The 22,751-nt window shown below is 39.8% G+C and overlaps 1 protein-coding gene across 6 annotated transcripts in view; it reads left to right on the forward strand.

Annotated features, from left to right (window-relative positions):
• The window catches only part of Utrn (utrophin), a 524,212-nt gene extending 502,212 nt beyond the window's left edge, over positions 1-22,000 (forward strand). For all 6 annotated transcript variants that reach the window (XM_060380271.1, XM_060380270.1, XM_060380269.1 and 3 more), the window contains 6 exons: positions 6,545-6,703; positions 7,046-7,286; positions 10,196-10,304; positions 11,567-11,659; positions 16,412-16,434; positions 19,869-22,000. In XM_060380271.1, coding sequence (XP_060236254.1) covers positions 6,545-6,703; positions 7,046-7,286; positions 10,196-10,304; positions 11,567-11,659; positions 16,412-16,434; positions 19,869-19,877 — 634 coding nt within the window. In that variant the 3' untranslated portion in view covers positions 19,878-22,000. The remainder of the gene's footprint in view (positions 1-6,544; positions 6,704-7,045; positions 7,287-10,195; positions 10,305-11,566; positions 11,660-16,411; positions 16,435-19,868) is intronic.
• The last annotated feature ends 751 nt before the right edge of the window (positions 22,001-22,751 follow it).

Consider the following 22,751-nt stretch of genomic DNA (forward strand, 5'->3'; position numbering starts at 1 on the left):
TTTGAGACAGAGTCTCAATGAAAATGGATCTCATTTTATTTGGGATGTTGGCCAGTCAATAAGCTCCAGTGATCTGTCTCTCCAGCCCTGCCTAACTCCCTCAACTCCCATCAGCACTGGCATTGTAGATCTGTGCTATGCCGCTAGCTTTTATGTCAGTGCTGGGGATCTGAACCCCAGTCCTCATGCTTCCGTGGCACTTGAGCAGCTGAGTCGTCTCTCTAGCCCATAATATTGGTGTTTATTGATGGGTTACAAATTCACATCTATGGAACCGACACACCTTTGCAAACTCCCTTTTTCTTCCGCTATTGACAATTCCTTCATAGTCTCTGCTCCTGGCAGTTCTGTTCACACATGTTTGGACATATCCTTGCTCCTGTTCACTGAAAAGTCACTCCCTGGTGAGCCTCCATGTGGTTGTCAGGACTTGAACTCAAAACCCCTGGAAGTGCAGACAGTGGTCTTAACCGCTGAGCCATCTCTCCAGCCCCGTGTAACTCCTGTGCAAATATTTCATTTTATTAGGAAGTGGGGAAAGCCTCATTGCCTTTAGAATATCTTTTCAAAATAGCTTCAAAGCCAGATATTTTATGTTTGGTTTCCTTACTTGTGCATCTTCAGCTGGTTGTGGAATGCTCTTAGCAAATGCTTTCTCTCTGATGATACCACTGTAATAGACCTTTTTTGCTTTGGAACTTGTTTTGACCTTGTTTTTCACATTATTTATGAGATGATGTGTAAAAGGCTTCTATAGTTTCAAGTCGATGTGACTGGTGGGCTCATTATGGTTTGACCAGGCAGGAAGCCCAGAAAAAACAGAGAAGCTCTAGAGTATAGTGTGTACATGTTTTTCACTAACAAAAACTGGTCCTTAACCTTCCTAAAGCTGCAATCCTTTAATACAGTTCCTTGTGTGGTGGTGACTCTCCAACCATAAAATTATTTTGTTGCTACTTCATAGATGTAATTTTGCTGCTATTATGAATTGTAATGTAAATACCAGCTATGTAACCCCTGTGAAAGTGTCACTGGGCCCCCAAACAGGCTGTGGCCCTCAGGTTGAGAACCAATGCTACAGAATGCTACATTACATTTTTCCAAGTAAGTTTTACATTTATCATTAAGCTTGTAAATGAAAGCTCATGGAAACTTTTTCCAGTTAAAATATCAACATTTGGTATCTTAACATGTAGGCATCAGACAGTCATGACTTAGGCATTATTATTCAGGTGTTATAAATCAAAAACCATTTCTAGATCAAAATAATAAAGTATTTACACTGCTCTTTCACATGTAACCTATTAGTAGGCATTTCATATAAAGTAATTAAGTATCTTAAGTATCTTTTAAATCAGTCTAATTCTTACCAGTGTTGAAAGTAGCAGGGAATTAAATGAGATAAAGAATGATAATAGTTAAGTTAAATTTTTAAACTTCTCTAACATGTGTTTACTATGTGAACAGAGCATGGGCAATGTTAAAATTTAATATACATTGTTTTCAATTTAAAATAAGCACAATTTTAATTTTATCACTAATGTTTCAAAACAGAGAAGATAACCGGACGATTAGCACCTGAACAGCTTCAGCTCTCAGCCCTTTGATGTGGCAAGTCAGTCAGCAGATGCTGTTTTATTCCTCGAGTACAGTGTACTGGTGAGCCTCTTGTGAGAGGCAGCTGTTACACCTTCAGGACTTGTGTAAGCTGTATTCAAATCTGGGCATCCTCTCTTACATATGCAGTTACAGTTAAATCAGGGTATTTTTAAGACATAGTGCTCAGAGCCTGCCATCCTGTTGTTTGTTTCCCCCTCTGTTCAGACAGGATTTTAGTATGTGGCACATGCTGCCCTCAAATTTCTAACCTGCCTCGCCCTGGGAAGTGTTCTGATGACAAGCATGTGCCACCACTTCACTTTACCTCATTTTACTCTTATCTCTGCCCCCGAATAATGTTTAGTCACACAGTGGGCAGCTGTGTGTCTTTTGCACACTATTGAAAGGTGACCTTGCAGTTGTCCACCATCGAAGTCCTCTAGCCACAGAGCTAGGAAAGACCATTCACCAGTGTTTCCTTATTTTTGTTTGTTTGGTTGGTTTATGGGCCTTCAGCAATATCCAAGACACTTGTAGTTTGGGTGGCTTTGATTCCTCGAGTTAGACCATGGAAACAATTTCCTGTCCTGTCCTCTGTATATTCCCCTTCATGAACTTTTCACTGTTTATTGTGCCTTCATGTATTATAGGCTGTATGTATATATTAGACAGCCAGAGCCTACACCAGTTTCCCAGCGTATGCTCTCTGCATACATCTAATCCCAGGAACTCCCTGTTTCTCTGAAAGCCTGGCTCTGGGTGACTTAAGGAAGCCTGACTCTGGATCACTTATGGGGCATTAGTTTTAAGGAAACTAAGTATGTTTGTAGGAAGAGTTAATCACAGTCATCTTAGGAAGGGGCAGGGCTCAGGACAGCCCTGGGGACCCTTAGGCAACAGTTCCTGAGGTCATTGCCAGGTCCTCACACTCCATCTACTTTCTGTGGCTGGGTGACACATGTTTTATGTGGATCAAAGTGGGCCTCGGCATGGTTTACATTAAAATTACTGTTTGTAAATCTGAAGGCTGGGCTAGAGCATTGCTTTTCAAAGGTCATCAAGTGAAGTGCAGTTCTCTCATCATGTGATAGGAACTAATTTCATAATGTAGATAGTATTTACTATATGCACCAGACACAGTATAACTACACTCCATCTAATGATACTTCTTGGTACCAGCTACATTTAAAACTTACTTTCTAGTTCTATACGATGCACACTATTGCTATTTCATAGCCCTACTCTGGTACATGATATAGCATCTACATAATAAGGGTACTCTTGGTTTTTATTATACACTTTTAGAGACTAGAATGTTAAAATTATGTATTTTACCTTTAAGACTATTAATCTGTAAAAAACACTTAAGGCCAGTATTTTATGTTACATGCAAATTATTTCTTTTTTTTATTTTTACAAAGATGGCCTTAATAACAAACAATGTACTTAGTGGCCATGATAATTATAACACACCATATATAATCAAGTTCACAAAAGAGGTAAACTTACATAAATACTGACAGCAAAATGCTCCCCAAATAGAACTTGAAGTGGTTTCCCAGTGCCCAACTCTGAAAAAAGTGTTTATTCATTACTTATTTGTGTGTGCATATGCACACCTACATGTGTGCAGAGATCAGAAAACAACTTACAGGAGTCTGACCTTTTCTTGCACTGTGTACATTGCAAATATTTGAACCCAGGTCATTAACCAGTGCTTGTACATACTGGGCCATCTCACCAGCCCAAATTTTTAAAACAAAAGTGTGGTTTATGTTAATCTTATGGGCATAATCCCCAGGCTCGAGTGTCTGCATAAATGTTCTCAGTACATCAGTGATCTGTGGTGTCCTTTAATAGCAGAGGAGTGCTCGGCCAAATCCGTGGTCAGTTCCTAGCCATGAGATAATCCAGGCCACTTTTGGGGTCAACAGTTTTTTTTTTTAATTCTTGGGGTTTTTTATTATTTCTCTTTTTAAAACTGTTTACCTTGAGTTTTTAAATGATTTTCATTTAGGAATATTATTCATAAGTATTATATAATTAATTTGATTTTCCTCTTACTTATTTCAATACCAGAAGTTACCATCTAGTTCTGTTGTGTTTTGCATTGGTTTTCATCACTTTATTTTGCCCCATGGACAAAGAGCTATAGCAATGAGTGGTCTTCCTGCTCATGTGAGTGGCTGAGTAGGACTCTACAAACCACCCCCATGTCATTGAACATTAAGTATCTGTGATAGTAGGAGGCTAATCCTTTTCCTTCCATTGCTAATGTCTCCTTATTTTGCTTTGATTTTAGCTGATTTGCTTGTGGTGTTTTATCCTTAAAATATAGAACATTTACTGGCATATAGGCTCTTCTCTTTCTTGGATATTCCCTCTTTTTAGTTGTGAGCTTAGGTGTGTTTCAGCATGAAAAGAAATGTTTGCGGTATGTTCAGCTAGGCTCTTAGTTTGGAGTTGCTTCAGTGCATGGCCCCTACATCTTTATACCTGGTCCATCTGCTCTATGCTAGCTGAGTCTTGACTTACATCTTCTTTATGGCTCATTTTCCACATGAAGTGACAGTGGTGCCTCCAGTCATCACCTCTGACACACATGTACTAACTAATGTCCCATGTTGTCCGGTTCATCTCACGGCTTCATCTCTGCTGCTGCCTCTTCAACATGTTTACGCTACTGCTCAGTAGCTGTGTGTGTATGTGTGTGTGTGTGTGTGTGTGTGTGTGTATGTTTGTGTGTGTACACATGCCAACACACTCATATGTTGTCATGTGCTTTTTAACACTCTATTCCCCCACATCTCCCTTTCTGTCTTCTTTCTTTAAATTCATTATTATGATTTGTTTAGTGTTTATGTACATGCATCCACACACATGAAGGTGTGTGTGTGTGTGTGTGTGTGTGTATGCTATGCATTCATATGCCATACATGTGAAGGTCAGAGGACAACTTGTGGGAGTTAGTTCTCTCCCTCTACCTTCTGGGTGCTGGGGCTCAAGCTCAAGTCACCTTACTCCCCCTTTCTGGCTTCTCTGTGGGGATACTATACCCATTTTTCTGCTCTTCTCATTCTCTGAAACCTCAGGACACCATGCAATTTTATAGAGGCTTCTTTTGTTCCCCCAGAGACCTTCCATTTACTAAGAAAAATGAAAAGATGATGCCATGGTTCATCCCACCTCTTATGCCATCTACATGCTTTATTTTCACTTTCCGTCTTTGTTGTAAACAACCGTCACACACCCCTGATAAAAGGCATTTAACAGGAGGAACAAGGTCAAGCTAGGCATTTAAGCTTAGCCAAAGTATATGAGTTTTATTTTTAATATATGCATTCACATCAATATGTATGGGTGTATATAATGGTGTGTGTGTGTGTGTGTGTGTGTGTGTGTGTGTGTATGGGTGTGTGTTAAAGAGAAGGAAGGAAAGTGAGAAAGCTAAATGCAGGAAGGAGGCCCAGTAAGTGGCCAGTGGTTCACTGGAGCTTGGCCCTGGTGCTTCAGCAGGCATCATACCCAGTTTTCTCCTTAGCTTCATTGTCTCTCTCTGATCTCTGTGCCTGGAACACGCATTTTCTAAGAGCACACTAATTCATAGATGCAATTTCAGAGCCCTGATTGTCAGAGCAAAAGTGTGATACTCCAAGGATGGATTTTGTATCACAAAAGAATCAGAGTGCTTGTCCGGTATCTGTACAAGAGCAAAGCAATTTCAAGGCCCAGGTGAAATGATGAAAGGTCTGGGACTGTCGGGTTCCCCTGGGCTGTTTTGGGACACACTATGGTCCAGGATAATAGACAAGGATGCTGAAAGATAACTGCAGCTGCACAGCTTCCACTGAAGCTTCAGCCATAAGCTAGCTCCGTATAAACTCTTGTTGCCACATCATTTTACACCTTATTTTCCTGAGGCCTTGTCCTATATCTCTCCTGTTTGCCAAAAACTATCAAACAGCCCAGGTCTAATGTGCTAGAAGTCTCTGCAGTCTCATGAGCCAGGAGGAACGGCAGTCACACCATCTGAGGAAATCTAACTTGATCTGCCTTACAAAGAAAGAAAAGATTCCAGAATGGCTGGAAAGTATTTCCTTACCACTTCATCCTGGCTTCATCTCCACTGTCACCCTTCTGCTGAGACCAGTCATCAGTCTACCCTACTGTTGATGGGTTTAGTTCAGTAACCGATCACTAGATGAAGAACTTCAGTGAGTTTAATGTAATTAATGATTTAATGCAGGACATTGGTCCTAAAAGTTACTTGTGATAATACCAAGTAAAATATCTATTACTATTTTATAAATATGTACAACTGACTTTATGCTGTTACTTAAATAAAAATGATTTATAGCTCCTTTGGGTTATCAAAGATAGCAAAATTGGTTACAACCAAATCTAAAGATCTGTTGTTCTTGGCCCAGTGATCTTTTAATCCACTGTTTTCATATCCAGTGAATGATACATTTGCCTCTTAACTTTTAACTTTTAACTCTTTAACTTTTTTGCTAACTACTTCTAGGCATGTTACATTGCAGCATTATACCATTATCTGCAAATGTGCTAGATCACATTCCTAGCTGCCCTGGGCTACTTGCAGCCTGTGACCATAGGTTGGACACACTCAGTCAGGGCTGATTTATAGCAACTTATTACTCTATTTATAGGCCCTGCTGTGCCTTATTTTATTTTCTCTGTTGAGTGGAGTGGCTCTTGGGGAATTGTGAGAACCACAGATTGTGACATGAAGGTTTTGAAATGTTGAGCCCATCGTATACAACCCATGGACATCCAGCTGGAGTTCTCAAGAGGAAGGGCATGGAGACACAGAGTTCCAAGGCTGGTTGAGCTACCAGTCCTGCATCACTGTCTTTACCTCTTGTGTGCTCAGAGACCTCACCACCCAGATGTGAGCTGCTGTTCATCTTCTTTGTCTCCCTAGGGAGGATGAGCATGCCCTCATCCAGCAGTACTGCCAGACACTGGGCGGGGACTCTCCCGTGAGCCAGCCACAGAGTCCAGCTCAGATCCTGAAGTCTGTGGAGAGGGAAGAGCGTGGGGAACTGGAGCGGATCATTGCTGACTTGGAGGAAGAGCAAAGGTGTGCTAGACCCAGCAGAAAAAAATAGACTACCCCCTCCCTCCTGTGAAGGGCAACAGCCCCTTTCTGCCCTTTTTCAGAGCTGTTGTCTAATTCATCACAATGAGGTCAAGGTTTGGGAGGATATTAGAAGGCTGGGGTGTGAATGGGGCTTCCTGCATCTGAGATTTAATGATGGAACCTAGAAGCACCCTTGCTTGAAGCCTGTTATCTTCATTCTAGCTGTTCCTGTCAAAAAATGTTTTCCCATAAGGCAAGTAACACTAGCTAAATTTGGAGTTCCCAGAGAGTTTGGGAGAAATAATCATTCAGTTATTTTGTGTTTTTTGTTTTCTCTATTAGAAATCTGCAGATAGAATATGAGCAGCTGAAAGAGCAGCACCTAAGAAGGGGTCTCCCTGTGGGCTCTCCTCCAGACTCCATTGTATCACCTCATCACACATCCGAGGACTCAGAACTTATAGCAGAAGCTAAACTCCTTCGGCAGCACAAAGGGCGGTTGGAGGCGAGGATGCAGATCTTGGAGGATCACAACAAACAGCTAGAGTCTCAGCTGCACCGCCTCAGACAGCTGCTGGAGCAGGTGGGCTGTGGAATCCCACACGGCACCTCTGCATGGCATCTGCCCACTCCCAGAAGTCCGGGCCTGGCCTTGGTAGATGTTGCATCCACCTTCAGTTCTTCATGGCCACAGTTTATTCAGTGTTTACTGGCTTAGAACTCCCTGTTCATGTATATGAATAGAATTTTCATTGGTACAAAAATGTGTGTTTTCCCTCCTGACAGTAGGATTTCTCATTCTTCTTTTACACTGAAATCTCAATTGGGAATAGTTTGATTTAAAAAAAATAAAAATAAAAAAGACTTGTACACATAAGCCTGCATTTCATAAGGAAAGCTTCCATGGAGATTGAGGACAGTTAAGTTAACTAAAACCTCCAATCTAACACTTTCTTCCAGGGAACCAGGAGTGAGCAGGTACCACAACAGTTACTGTTTGCAAAAAACAGAGGAACAGATGCCTATTAATTTGCCACTGTTATTTCCTCGCACTGGGAAATGTTCTATAACAAAGGCTTACAAACTTTCTTGCCAAAAGGAAGTACATTTTATGCTGAGGGGAGAGCATATGTTTATAATAAATACAAAATAATACCTGCCTTTAACAAAGGTGGCATCTCTTACCCTGTCTCCCTTATTTTTCTCTCTCCTTCCCCTTTCCCTTTTCTTGCTTTTTTCTTCTTTTCCCCTGCCTTTCTTTCCTGCTACCCCCTATTTTTCTCTCTTCTTGTTTTCTCTTGTTTTTATTTCTTAATATTGACCAGAATCTGATACATTTCTTTTGCGATTCATCACTGGCTAATAACTTAAAGCTTTGAAAACCAATGTTCTTTGGTTCATAAAAGCAGCATGGGTTTGGCTTCTGCCTTTGTGTTCCAGTAGTCTTGTGAGAGGAGGCACCAAAGCAAAGACACAGCACACTGCACAGAGTTAATAGCTTGAGTGACTTAACTTGAAGAGGACAGTCAGCTCGCAGAGCTAACAGGGAAGATGCCTTTGCAGCACACACATGAAGGGTTGAATCCCCATAAAGGATTTCCTGACTGGCACCAGCATTCTCATCAACAGTTGCCTTTTTCTCCAGTCTGAGTGGTGTTGTATTCTGTGACATCCTAACAAAGATGCCTTTTTCCACAAGTGACATATTGCATCAAAGAAAAATGTTTCTCCAGGGATTTGCTCACATTTGAGGACATATCTTGGCATAGTTGGCATCAGGGTCTTTTTATCCTGTCGGGATTCTTGAAAGCATCATAATTTTTGCATTACCTACATAGTGAACAGTATATCTCTTTCCCTCTTCTGGCCGTTTGCTTTTCTCTATGTCTGTCATTGTAAAGTTTCTTTGGCACAGCTCTGTGAGTGGTTTACTTGAAAGCCTGAAAATTCTGTGCCTTTAGAAAGTAATAGTTTCCTAAATGAGTCAAGACTTGGCTTTCTGTTAAGATCTCAGGTTGTTTGCTTGTTTTCACTTGATCTCAACCTCAATATCATGTACAGGGGAGAAAAATGTTGCTTGTAGAATGATCCTGAAATTTCCAAGTGGCACCTAAATGAAGAATAAGTTTCCTGTGTGAGCTCTTAGAGCAGTGGTTCTCAACCTGTGAGTCATGGCCTCTTGGGGTGTGGAATTACCCTTTCAAAGTTGTTGCATATAAGATAGTCCTGCACATCAGATAGTTACATTATGATTGATAACAGTAGCAAAATTACAGTTACATAGTAGCACTGAAAATAATGTATGGTTGTGGGTCACCACAGCACGAGAGACTGTATTACAAGGTCACACAAATAGGAAGGGTGAGCGCCACTGTCCTAGAGCATCAGATGTGTCTACCTGGAACCATCACAGACGCTCTGCTTGAAACCTTTGCGTGTAGTGCCTTATTGATGCTTTCAGGAGGAAAGAAAAGGCTCCTGGGCTCACTCTAAGCCCCACTCACTCCCTCTATTCTATTAGACCAACCTAATGGCTCATACGCCTTCAGAATCACACATTAATACTTTTGGAACTAGCTGACATCTAAGTGGCTCAGAACATCCCAGTCTGTGAGCTCTTAACTCTTCATAACAATTAGTATAAATGCCAGAAGTGGATGGAAAATTTAACTCAATATAGACAGGGAAATGACCAGACTTCCACTAACAGAGTCTTAATGGAAAATCTGCATCAAAAGAAACTTCTACATTCTCATACTATAGATCCTACTTTGTATTTTGACCATGTACTTATCAGCATAGCCATCACCAGTTCAGAGATATATACAGGTGCTATTAGGGAGGGTTTGCCCTGTGTTAGACTGGGTAAATGGCTTTAGAAAAACTCATTCATCACTGTCCTGACAAAATTCTATGACATGCTCTGGCTGGTAAAGCTTTTAACATCACTTCCTCTTGACTCAGCATCCATTCTAAGTTGCTAACACTAAAACAGTTTATACACACAAAATCTGTGATGTAGAAGGCGCTGTAGTTTGCTAGAACTATACTGTTTCTGAGCATCCTGGAATTTGAATTCAAGCTGCTGAATCCAAAACCACTGTGGTACATACTCTCTCCATATCTCCTCTGATGGGAACAATTTTGAAAGTACATTTGCCATTTTAGAATTCCAATGCTAGATGATCCCAAACTACTTCTAAGTTCACTAGGTTGATATAAAAATAATGTGAAATTTAAGGGATGGAAATGGCAGTCGTAAGTAAACTGTGCCATATAACAATAGACTCTTCAAAGCACAAAGACAGAGAGAGCATGTGGCAATCAGGAGAAGTATTTATGCTCCAACCCAGCCAGTGCTGAAATGCTTCTGAAATTGCCCAAAGACTAGCACTCCTTCAGCCTCAGTTTCCCATGCAGGGGCAGGGAAGGAATGCCAGTCCTTCTAGGTTACATGAATATTGATTACTCTAACTTCCCATGTGATTTCAGCCTGACTCTGATTCCCGCATCAACGGTGTCTCCCCCTGGGCTTCGCCGGAGCATTCTGCATTGAGCTACGCTCTTGACCCTGAGCCAGGGTCACAGTTCCCCCAGGCAGGTGGGTGTCAGCAAAGCACTCAGCTGTGCACAGTTGGCTTTGGACTCAGCCATCCTTTTGTTTTTCAGTTTGCTAGCATTCTCATACCTAGGTGCTCTACAGCATAAAACATTATTCTCTTTAGTCTGAAATGAATGTGGATCCATTTTAATAATGACAAAAGCACTTTAATTATAATGTGCTTGTTTGTAAAATGTGTAGAAGTGGATTCAATTTTGCTGAAAGATGAGAAATGTTCTTTTCCTTTGAAATAAGCAAGACATTAATGGGGTTTTTGTTTGTTTTGAATGTGTGTGTGTGTGTGTGTGTGTGTGCAGTGTATGTTCATGTATGTGTGAAGGTGCTTCCAGAGGCCAGAGGAGGACATCAGGTGTCCAGCTTGTCCAGCTCCTGCTCTCCACTTTATTTCTTTGAGATAAGGTCTCTCACTAAACCTGGGGCTTAGATGGGCAGCAAGCCCCAGCAAACACCTTCATCATTAGGGGTTGCAAGCACACATGATCACAACCCCCAAGAATGATTATTCTCTACAATTTTTACATTTGTGCACATGCAGAACCTAATGCTGAAGAATATCATCAAACATGGTTCTGTCTACTTTGGCCAACCTGGTCTCTGTGGTCATGGCTCTACCTGCCCTCTAAGGAAGCACCACTAACAAACACCATCAGTCACAAGGGACCTCTCACTGTCAGTTCGGTGTTAAAAACATTGTTGTGGTTTTGATTATAAAGTAAAATACATATCAAAGTACTATAAAGCATAGATTTCTTTTTCATCAAGATAAATTACCTTGTCATAAAAACTCCAAAAATGAAAAAAAAATTGATAGAAAACTTTTATGTGAGATATAATGGATTTTCAGCTAGCACACTGGCATTAACTACAGTTACTTATTTCTCAGGTTTATGGTTATCTCAGTATATAAGCTGATCCGCACAAGCATATGACACATTTTTAGCTATGTAAAAGTCTATTGCTGGGGATGAGGATGTATCCCGGTGGTAGAGAGCTCCCCTAGCTTTTACAAAGACCTGGCCACAGTCCCTGTGTGTCTCTTATACTGTGTATGTATATGTGTGTGCACTGCACGTGTCAAATGAATACAGAGATGTTTCTCCCATTTCTCTCTTAAATTGTTCTTTTTTCATGAGAACTCATCCTGTTGATAGTTTGTTAATAACTGATTACAGTGTTTGGTTCCTTGGTGGAAAGGTGAGCATTGATTGCAAGCTCTCTGCTCTCTCTGTATTTTGTCGTAGCCTCTGAGGACCTGCTGGCCCCACCTCATGACACCAGCACTGACCTCACAGAGGTGATGGAGCAGATCAACAACACGTTTCCTTCTTGCAGCTGTGAGTAGGAGCATCTGCAGTGTGCCTATCTTCTGTTCTTTCTCTTTGTCCACACGCAACCCTCTGTCTTCTTTGGTATGATAACAAAAGCCAGTGTTAGAAATAAGGTTGTAGGCTGTTTTGAAATAATACAGGTGTATACGCTGACAAAGAAAATGAAGGCCCACACAGATGCCTGTTAGATCTTGAAGAGCAATGACAGTGTGATCCCTCTCTTGGAGATTTTTCCACATGCCTCATAGGTGACTAAATAAAGTCCAAGAGAACAAAGACTGGCTTGGGGTGAATCTTCGCTGAAGTTCAGGCTATAAACAACTTGTGCCACTTCAAAGAAAAGCCTTCAGTGACATGCCAAACTAGCATGAAAACAGTCTTTCTAAGGTAACTTCCAAACTTCTTTGAGACATATCATCAGATGTCTTCATAGACAGGCTCAGAAAGGAATTATTTCTGGCTTCCCTCCCCTTTAAAGGGTTCCTTTTTTTTTTTTATGGAATAAAATAACCATTGTGTAAGAGCCATATGATTCACAGGGTCACAGATTATGAGTCTGAATTCTCCATATGAACCGCCAAGAGCCAGAAAATCACCCAATAAGAACAGCTCAAATCCCTGGGGAAATTATATAATGATTTTAATCGATTGAATTTTTTAAGTGGTTTCTCTCTGGCATCTTGCCATCCTGCAGATTTTGCTCCTCTCTCACCTTAGAGGCCTCTGTGGTCTCTCAGCTCAGCATTGAGTCCAGAGACACCACTTTAATGTCACAGTTTCAAATACTTTAAAAGAGTATGAATGTAGCACTTAGAATTTGGGTGAACCCTCTCAAACAGATGTTAAAGCCAGCCAGTCAACAATCTAGGCTTTTGTATAAATCTCAGTCTTTCATTTCATTGTTTTCGGTCAGCTCCCTAGACACTTCCATCCTAAGTGAGGAAAAAATGTATCAAATATTGGTACAATTGATAAACATGTTCGTCTGTTATACTAACTGTAGTTCAAGGTTGAGTTTCATTTGAGAAGTTTTTGTTTTGACTTATGTATTATCCAGTGGCTGGGGGAAAAAGCTGTATCATGTTTTCTAAGTTAGAGTTTCAGAATTAAAATTTCTAGAATCTATTACTTCTTAGCTCAGCTTCCACCTAAATGCATTCATCATTAAAGAACAAACTCTGCAAATTGAATTCCGTTTAGAAAATTTAATTTAAATGTCATGCTGGACCTTTTCAGTTTTAAAAAAATCTTCTGGCAATGAAGTCAGAGTGTAAAATATGCTTAAATCTATGCTCTGTAATGAATATAAAATGTATAGTTTCTATATTAAAAATGTGCCACAAGTTCAGAATTTTTTTTACAAGTCTCCTTTTCTAAAGCACTTCCAAATCTTTCCTGATATTCTGATATATCATATATATGTATATATATATGATTATATATATATGATTTTATATATATATTTGATTTTAAAAATGTCCGTGTATGCCTTGCTTTAAAACAGAATATAATAAAAAAAAAAGTAGCTGTAGAACAACACTGAGTTTTCAGAGGTAAATATTGCTGCCTCGTGCCCTTATGCAAGTATAAATTCCCATTGGTTGGAAACAAGATGAGTCCTTCATGATGATTGGTTTCTGAGAAGTGGCTTAGTCTCTATGGAGACCACACTGCAGAGGCTAAAGCCTCCCCTCGCATTGGGACCTCTTCATTTGTGACATCATCCTTGGTGCTCACAGAGTAATTTATAGAGGCTTGCAATTCCTTAAGAGGAACACTGTAGGGATTCTTCTTAAGTGTGTAATCCAGCAGTGTTTATAATGTTGAAATTTTCTGTGGATGAGCACTCCTAGTCATGTGTTATTGTGAAGAATTCAAGTACCACTAAAGTAAGAAATGGTGCAGAGTATATTTTAGAATCCTGTGGAATTTACATGCTATTTTTTTTTTACTTCTGAAAATGGTATTGTTTGTTCCTTTTCATTATTTATATTCATATTTTTCATTGACTAATACAAACATCTTCAAGATAAGGAATACTTTCCATTTTTTAAAAAGGGGTTTATTGCTTCATTTATAAAATTGATGCATATATCATAATTCTACCTAAAATTATTAAATCATTTCAGATTAATACAGAATAAAGTAGTACATGGTATAGATCTGGTGACTTCCAGATTAATGTGGTCAGTGGTTTACTGGGATGACCATACTTCTAGCTGAAGAAGTTTATTGGTTGAAAATTTCCCAGATAGTACTTAGTAAGGTTTTGCAGGATTCATTAGTTTTAATGCTCTATTTAAATTGCTCAGTTAGCAAATATTTTATTAAGGGCTTGCAATTCCCAATGCTTACTGTCCACCTTTGGAAGTTTATCTAAGTAAATAGGATTGACAGCCTCTCAATGCCAAAGCAATCTCTTGAGTTTCTGTGACTAATGGGAACTTTGAGATTGCTTGTAGCCAGTGTACAATGGAAGAATTGATCTGCATGTTAATCTTGACTTTTGATCCTTTGTGGATTAAAATATTTGCATGGTTACAAATGAATTCTCACGCATGGAAATTTTAAAATTAAAATGAGAGTCTATTCATAAATCCTAATTGTATGAATAGCTTATGTTAGCTTGTTTTTTTAAACCATGTCTACATGGTACTGTAAGACTTTAAAATTCTTGGCATTTTGAATCAGTATTACAGTTGGCACTGATGGCATCTTTGAATTATGGCCTTTTAAAATGTCATTGCATCCCCAAGCAAAGAGGCAGCTATCCCCATCTCATCCTAAGAATTTAATTTGTGCTGACAATTAGCCAATCATGTAGTGAAACACTTCTACTAATGACTATAACCATTTCTTTGTTAGCATTATATAGTTTTCTTTTGTTGTTCAAGTGTATGGAGTATTTGTACTAAGTTGAGTTTTTCTGCTGCTAGTATCAATGCTTTAGAATTATTATGAACCTGCTGGGACATTTCCACTGTGACCAACCTCTATGAGTCAAGCTTGAATGGTATCCATTAAAAACTCAAGACTTATAAAAGTGCAATGACTTCCTAATTTTCTTTAAAACTGTGTCTGTACAGCCTGTTCTGGGACTTCCTTTTGCCTTTTATCTGATTAAAAGAGATAGGGATGCAAAATAGAGTAGACTTCTGTCTAGGGTTCAACTATTATATATCTATTATTTGAGAGAAGCATAACTGTCTTCTTGATGGAGTGTGTATTTGTAACACATCCTTTTTGGCTGCCCTGGGGCATGGCTCATATGCTTACACAGCTCACTCTTGTTTCTCTGATCGGACACACCTTGTAGGACTAAGCTTGTTTTAGCTTGGGTCTTCTCCCAAATACCAGGGCTGATATTGTTCCTGCCATCAAAGGAAGAGTGCCCTTCTTGCCTTTTTTTTTTTTCCTCTCTCACAAAGACCCAGACTGGGCTGCAGATGTCCTTTCTTCTCCCTCCACACAGGAAAGTGAGAGTTGGGAAGCATGCAACATGAGAGGTGATTAGAGACACTCCCCATTTGCCCAAGGATAGATATTGCCCTTATGAGAAAGCCAGTCTCCTCCTTTCTTTCCCTCTGTTGAGTATAATTCTACAGTGAAAGTCTCAGATGTTGGCAGAACACAGTCAACAACCTGTAAAACAGCAAGACTTTAGTTACTGTTGGAGGGGGACAGGCCCTGAATCATGTCTCTGACAATGGAAAGACGTAGACATCCTGCCCTGAAGGCTGTAAGACTCCTGAGCCTTCTGGGCCTTACGGACAAAGTTGTACCACTTTTCCCTCCTGTAGGGAATAATCACCTGCACAGCCCAGAATTCCTCAGGAAAGACTTCTTGCATAGTGATGGTTTTAAGGGATCTTTTATTCTTATTTTAGTTGCATGGAAGTTTTGCCCTGCACTGTAATCAGCTTTGTCTTCTAGACCACACTCTGTGGTCTAGAATCTTCTCTGAATGTTTTTAATGGCAATCACAAGAACAAGGGGCATGAGGATGATTTCAGTGAAAGATGAGTCCGACAAAGCAGAGAGCTAGAAAATTCTTGGTAGTGCCAGTTTTCATGAAGCCCACCACATCAGCTTTTCTGTTGTTGGCTCCCTTACAAGGAAGACATTGGAGGGTAACTAGGCACCCTAGTCTAACTCCTGTGCTCTTACTGGAACCCATGTCAGGCATTACTATTGACCCCAGTTCAGAGACTCTAAAGAATAGACTAGCCCTTTCATTGATACGAATTTATAACCACCATGTTCCCATAACTTCCAGCAAGAATGAGCTAAGGTTTGCAGAAAAAGCTAATTGCCTCTGAAGACTCTTTTGGTCAGAATTGAATTGTATATTCAACACAATATATAAGATCTCCTCTGTATTTATTATGCATAAGCCAAAAAATACATGACACAGTTTAAAATGAAGATTTAAGATTTTTTTAAACAAAACTAAGAGCTTCCTGAATGTTTTAGTGCATATGTTTTTAAGGAGCTAGCATATGTTTTGTGTGGTTTCTTTGTAGAGTGTTTGTATTTTAAATCATGTGGACTGTGAGGTACTCACTGGGGAAATGGGCCTCTGTTAGAGCATTTGGCCAGAGGGTGGGGAGGCTGGCGTCTGTTTCTTTGCTAGTATCCCTGTGAGGACAGAGCTATTCTTTCACTCTAAAGAGCATTCTATATATTTGCATGCATGAGAAGGGAAGCCACAGAGCAATAGTAAAGCTCTCAATTCATTTATTTTATTTTCTTTTTCAGCAAATGTCCCCAGCAGGCCACAGGTAAGAGTTAATGGCTTCATTGACTCCACTGTCTTGATCCCAACCTGGTATATTAGCTACTTCGTTCTCTATATAAACGAGTAAAGCGCTTGATGCTTAAGTGTTCCTTGATTCTGAACAACAGATTGTTGCTTTGAAGATGCTGGGCAGGGACATGGGGTTCCCAAGCCAGATTCTGCCAGGTACCCAAAGTACCCATGCCAGATCTCTGTTCATACTCTGTGCTATCTACTATAGAATCCACTCTGTGTTGATTTGCCTGACCTCTCATCTCACATGTCACAGAACACTGACTCTAAAATGTGCCTGCTACCACAAGGATAATACCAAGATCCTTATTGCAATGAAGGGGGAGTTGCCCTTTTTCATGGGCCTATTACCAGGGCTTACAGGCTTCCACAGTTAACTTCCACAGTTAACCCATGGGGATGCATGTTGAGCTCTTCTGGAAGCTGTATCCCACTAGCTTTCAGTTATGTTTTGTTTCCTATGAGGAACTGTTAGTTAAAATATACCACTGGCACAAGGCAGATTTTGGGAGAACATTTTCTCCTGTGGATTTATCTGTCTTTTCAAAACAATGAACATTGTCTCATCTTATTGGCAAGCAGAGCTGAGGTCTTGGCTAAAAGACAAGTGGGTATAAAGCAGACTTTTGATGCAGTAGGGAGAATTACCATCTTCTGATGACATCTGTTGCCCTTAGAAGCAGGGCTCTTAAAGGGATGGCAGAGAGCACCTCAGAGGTGAAAGGGGACATGGGAAAATGTGTTCAGTGCAGGAGAGCAGACACACCCAGAAACAGAGTGTGACCAAGGCTGAAATTAAGGAACACCACTTTGTGTGCCAGCCGTCCCTATGCTGTGCTGACCTCTAGCCACACTCAAGTCCATAAGCAAAAATGCCAGAGTTGACTAGTTTTGCATTAATCGATTTTGGAGAGTTGACTGTTAAGTACAAAGGTTCAAGAGAAAGGGCAAGGAAGTGATTTTAAGAATTGACAGTCTTGAATTTAGTTGTGAGGGAAGTGAAGAAATGCTCTGTGCCATCAGTGGGAGAAGAGAGGCAATAATCTATGTCTTAGGCTGCCAGAAGATGGGTGCTACCACCCTAGCAGAAGTTAAAGATGGTTATCAGGACGTGTGATGGCAGAACTTGAAGTATTAGTAGGACCGTAAGTAAAGGTAGTGGTTGGATTTGGATATTTGTGTGAATGGGCAAAAACTAAATGGGAAGAGAGTGGAATCCCTGACAGGGAGGCCAGAGTATTGGCAGAATCACCCCCGTGGGTATTGAAATCCCTAAGCTTTACAAATAACCTCAAAGTGGGTAACACTGAGATATTTGCTCTCTGAGAAATGAATGAAAATGGCTTAAGGGGCCAGCAGATGACTGCAACATGGGTTGCTGAACTCTGATGATATGAAATTCGAGTAAGGATTTTAGGAGAAAAGCAAAGAATGAAGTTAACTGTGGAAGCCTCTGAGCCCTGTAATAGGCCCATGGTGGTATGGAGGAGCATGGAAGGAAAGACTGTAGTTACCTACAGGTTATCCAGATGCTGTGTCCAAGAAGACCTGCATGCTGATTCAAGCCAGCAGGGAAGGAAGCATTCTGGAAAGAGCAGCAGGAATGGGCTTTTTTGGTGATGAACCACATGACTCAGAGCACACAGAAGGAGAGAGTGAGGAACTAGTGAGGGCGTGCCATGTGGACTCACTGAGGAGTGTGCAGATCTCTATATGGAACAGAGCAGAGGGGGTGGAAGGGTTAACAGTAATCAGGAGCATGTAACAGAACTGAGAGAAAGGCTGAGGGGTCATTTCTGATCACTCCATGGTAGTCTCCTGGCTGCAGAGATGGAGGTCAGGGAGGAAAATGGAATCTTCTTGTTAATCCTCAAGCATATTACAATACCAGAGAGTGTACTTGGAGACCTTTCACTTTGGTCTTAGACTTGAAGAAATTAAGTTGAAAAAGAGCTATATTGTTCCTGGCAATATATGGCAACCTGGTGGGTACAGTAAACTCTCCTTCCTCTTTGTCTGCCATTCTCTACTTTCTCTTCATTCTCTGTGGAATTTTCCATACCCTGGGTCAAATGGAATGTCATGGAACGTGTCCATTTTTACCTTGATGGTCTTTATTTGTAGAAATGTAAATTTAGATTTTTAGAATTAAATTCTGCTGCCTAAAAAGAGAGCTGTTATACACGTACTTAATTAACATTTTCACATCCTGAATAAAAGAATACATGAAAATTATTTTAATCCATTTTCAGTAATAAATTAACATCAATGTGAATTTATCACACATTCCCCTTCTACCTGGAACATCCCTATCCTTCTGTGTTCTCAAAATACTTTGCGTTATCTATGGTTGCAATGACCCCCATTCAAGAAAGAAACGAGAGCCTATGCCTGTGATAGCTTCCGCACGTGCTTCACCAGGAGGGGTTTTCCTCAGTGTCTAACTGCCTGGAACCCAGTAAGGTCAGCATTAGCTCTGGTGGGTGGTTTTCTCCTTCAGAACAGGAAAGTGTCCAATTCAGAAACAAGTTTGATCGAGAATAGGCTTGAAGCAAAACTCAACTAACTTCTAGTAGACCTGGGAATAAGAGAGCCCCTTGGGGAAATTTGCCAGCAAGTATATTATGGATTCCCTCCAAGTCCAGGGAACCAGAATTTCACGTTAAAGTTTTCCACAGAATGAGACGCAAGGGTAGGCAGAGAATCTTTACTGGTAGTCCCAAAAGAACCCATGTGATTCCATGAGACACAGCTTTGTTAAGGTTATTCCATTTTGAGTAATTTTTTAAAAATAAGTCTAACTTCAGTACTTTTAAAAGATCAGTTGCTTGCCTTCACTGTGGAAACTGTGACGTCACTTTCTTAGTATAGCCTGGATTTAGATCCTCATTTTCCGTGTACTGGACACCACTGAACACCTTGGATTATAATTCCTGTCTCCTCCTCTCTAGGGCAGAGAGGTTGGATTTATCAAAGTGTCCCTCTCTGGGAGACCTCTGCTAGTTTCTTAGGAGCACTGGGGTACTTTCTCAGTAGCGTAACAAACACATTGCTAACTTTCCCAAGAAGAAGCCAAGACCTCTCAATTTTACCTTGGTTTCTAGCCTGTGCAAGCAAAAAGACATCTGGTCACCCTCCCACCCCAAATGTCACCCCTACTACTGTAATAAAAAGCTGACCATGTGGCTTTAGGGTGAAGGAAATGTCCTCATCCTAGGAAGCAGAAAGTCACATGGGCAGTGGGGGGTCTCCTTTCTTTGAACACAGCCAGGGGCAGTGGAGGTCTCCTTTGAACACATTAGTTCTGAAAGGAGCCCTTATCTTCTTGAAGAATTGACAAGTCTTCATTACCTCAACAGTCTTATGCAAATGTTGTTCTGACCTTGCTGTTTTCCCTTACCACAGGCAATGTGAAGCATTTATCCAGCCAGCCAACATTTCCTGACCTTCAGTATTGCTCTCTTCTGCAAATGCCAATCCCAAATCCCATTCAACCCGAAGCTCTGTGGCTCTATGACACATGCTGTTGAGTGTTGACCGCATGTTTACTGAGGGAATGAAACACTGACTATCCAAAGAGAAAAGGATATTTTGTTTTTATAATAACATATATTACTGTTTTCGTCTCCCCTTTCTATGCAACTGTAAATTAATGAACAGAGAAGTATTTGGAGGTGGTAATGCATTTGTCACTGATTTGTATAATATATGCAGCCATGGGAAAGTGGGTGGGGGCTTTCTAATATGAAACTGCCTTTTTAATAACAGAAAAATTACATAAAATTATACCAATTTACGTTATTACATTCCTTCTGCTGTTCATATTAACCTTGTACAATAACTTCATTTATTATTTGACCCTTTTATCATTATATTTTGGTTATTTATAAGTTTATTAGCCACACAACCAAATAGTCTGTGCATTTGTTTCTATGACTTGGCCAAATTCATAAGTTCATATATTTGAATCAAATATTTTATACATGTGTAAGCAGCAATTCTGAATATACTATTTAACTTTAGATGACATCATACTTACAGTAACCACTGGATGGCTACGTAAAGATTCTGTGGACTTAAACTGCAAGGTTGCTGGGTTATTTTCCCTCCTGCTCTTTATTCCTTTATTTTAAGTAGATCTCGATGTCTTTATTTATTTCATCTTGCAATCTATGAAAAAGAAGAGTGCATTGTAATAGTCTCAGAGAATCATTTTACCAAAGGTTGCCATTTAAGCATATTTTCATTTCAGCTCAGAAAGAAAAGTTGGTACAGCCTCTCCCATATATTCAGCCTTGGTTTTCATCATAAAATACACATCAGACTTCACCCATTGTAACACTAGAGTACATCATGGTCTTCACTTCCCTTTAAATAGAATTTTATTGTTGTTTTTGTATTTTCAAGTCCTCTGTAAGTTCTGAAAAATCTGGTTGTTTCCTTTATGAAAGCAGAGAGATTTTTAACTGCCTGTGTCACTTGAACCTTCAGGGCAGGTGGAGAGATGTCTCCTGGCCCCTCACGTGATCAACAGGCATCTGGGAATGATGTCAATCATAAGACACTGCTTCTCCAGATGGAAATTAATGCTTAGATGATTGTAGCCCTGCCTCTACTCCTGAGTGCATTTAACTAGACATTTGCTTGTTTTTCTCTCTTTTTTTAAATTTTAACATTTAATTACCAACTGTAGAGAAACCAAAAATAAAAGTTAAGGTAATATGTTTTGTTTCAAACATATGTGCTTTTAAAACATCAGGATATGCTAACTTTGGGTTCTCTTTCACTGGGATCTGGCCAGAAGGAGGCTGAAAGTTAGACATTGCTATTCTACTAGGATCAGATTGGGTGGGTTGGGGGGCAAGGGTGTCTATTTGCAGCATAGATATTTTGAGAAGAAAACTGTTTTATATAAGAGGAGAGCCATGATCACCTTTCTACCTCAGAACCATCTTCCTCCATCTTGTTGGACATAGCTTTATATGCCACAATGTACAAAGCCTAGGGCTTTCATCAGGCCACTTCATACCCAAGAAAGCACCTGTTTAAACATCAACAAAAATACTCCCGGAACTTAGAACCCCAAGTTGTAGATTTGGTGTCTTCCTTGTTCTTGCTTTGAGAAGTCATGTATTCATTTCTTTTCCTGCCTGTATTTGTATGCAAATGATCTCTATCTGCTATTATAGAAAAAGCTACACAAAACACTACATTGTAACCTTCTGAGTGATAACTAAGAGGAAATATATTGTAGTAACCACAATGAGAAATAAGTGTATTCTTCTTTTAAAATATGTGGTTAAAAAAAAAAAAAACAACAACAAAAAACCAAACTAATCACAGACTGTCATCTAATCTGGTTACATACTGTATTTTTCATCCGGAATAAAAGTAATTTTAACACAAAATGACTTTTCTGTTTGGCTGTGTTCACTGATGGAATCTGATCTTTGAATGTATATGATAAAAGCAAACTGTAAAAAGGTCTATATTCTAATAAATCTACAATTTTCTGAAACTATCTCTCATATACGCTATTCCAGTCTCTTTTCACTTATTATCTTTCTCTCTGTTCTTTCACATACTTATGATTATCTATTTCTCAACTTCTTGTACAAATCAAAGACATTACTAGGGGAAAATATGTTACTAGTATATTCATAAAGCCTATTGGACCTGCATTTTCATAATGTGGTACTACTGACGTTTAGCTGGTTATGCTCTCAAATCCACCTTCATCACTAGCTTCTATCTCAGTGAGTTTAACCAAGCAACTTATAAAAGAAAGCACCTAATTCAGAGACTGATGGTTTCAGATTGTGAGCATCCATGATCATCATGGTGGGGAGAATGACTGCTGGCATTGTCTAGAGATGTACCTGAGAGCTTACATCTGATGGACAAGCATAAAGCAGAGATAGAGAGACAGGGAGAAGAGCTGGAATGGCATAGGCTTTTGAAATCTCAAGGTCCTTTTCCAATGAATCACCTACTAATCCTTCCAAAACAATTCTACCAGCTGAGAACCAAGCACTCAAGCATTTGAGCCCAAGGAGGCTACACTATTCAAACTGCCACAGACTCAAAAATCACCTGCATGTTGGTACTGTCAACTTTATTATATATTTTTATATGCAGTATACATATAATTTATAAAATCAACAATAATTATATGTTCTGTATTCATATACAGTCTGGAATAAGATATAATTCATTTTTGAAGCTCTCGAGTGCAAAATGGTGTCAAGAATTGTGTTACTTCAGACAGCCTCTGAAAGACTCCACTGA

This window comes from Meriones unguiculatus, chromosome 3 (assembly GCF_030254825.1).
Source record: "Meriones unguiculatus strain TT.TT164.6M chromosome 3, Bangor_MerUng_6.1, whole genome shotgun sequence".
NCBI lineage: Eukaryota > Metazoa > Chordata > Mammalia > Rodentia > Muridae > Meriones > Meriones unguiculatus.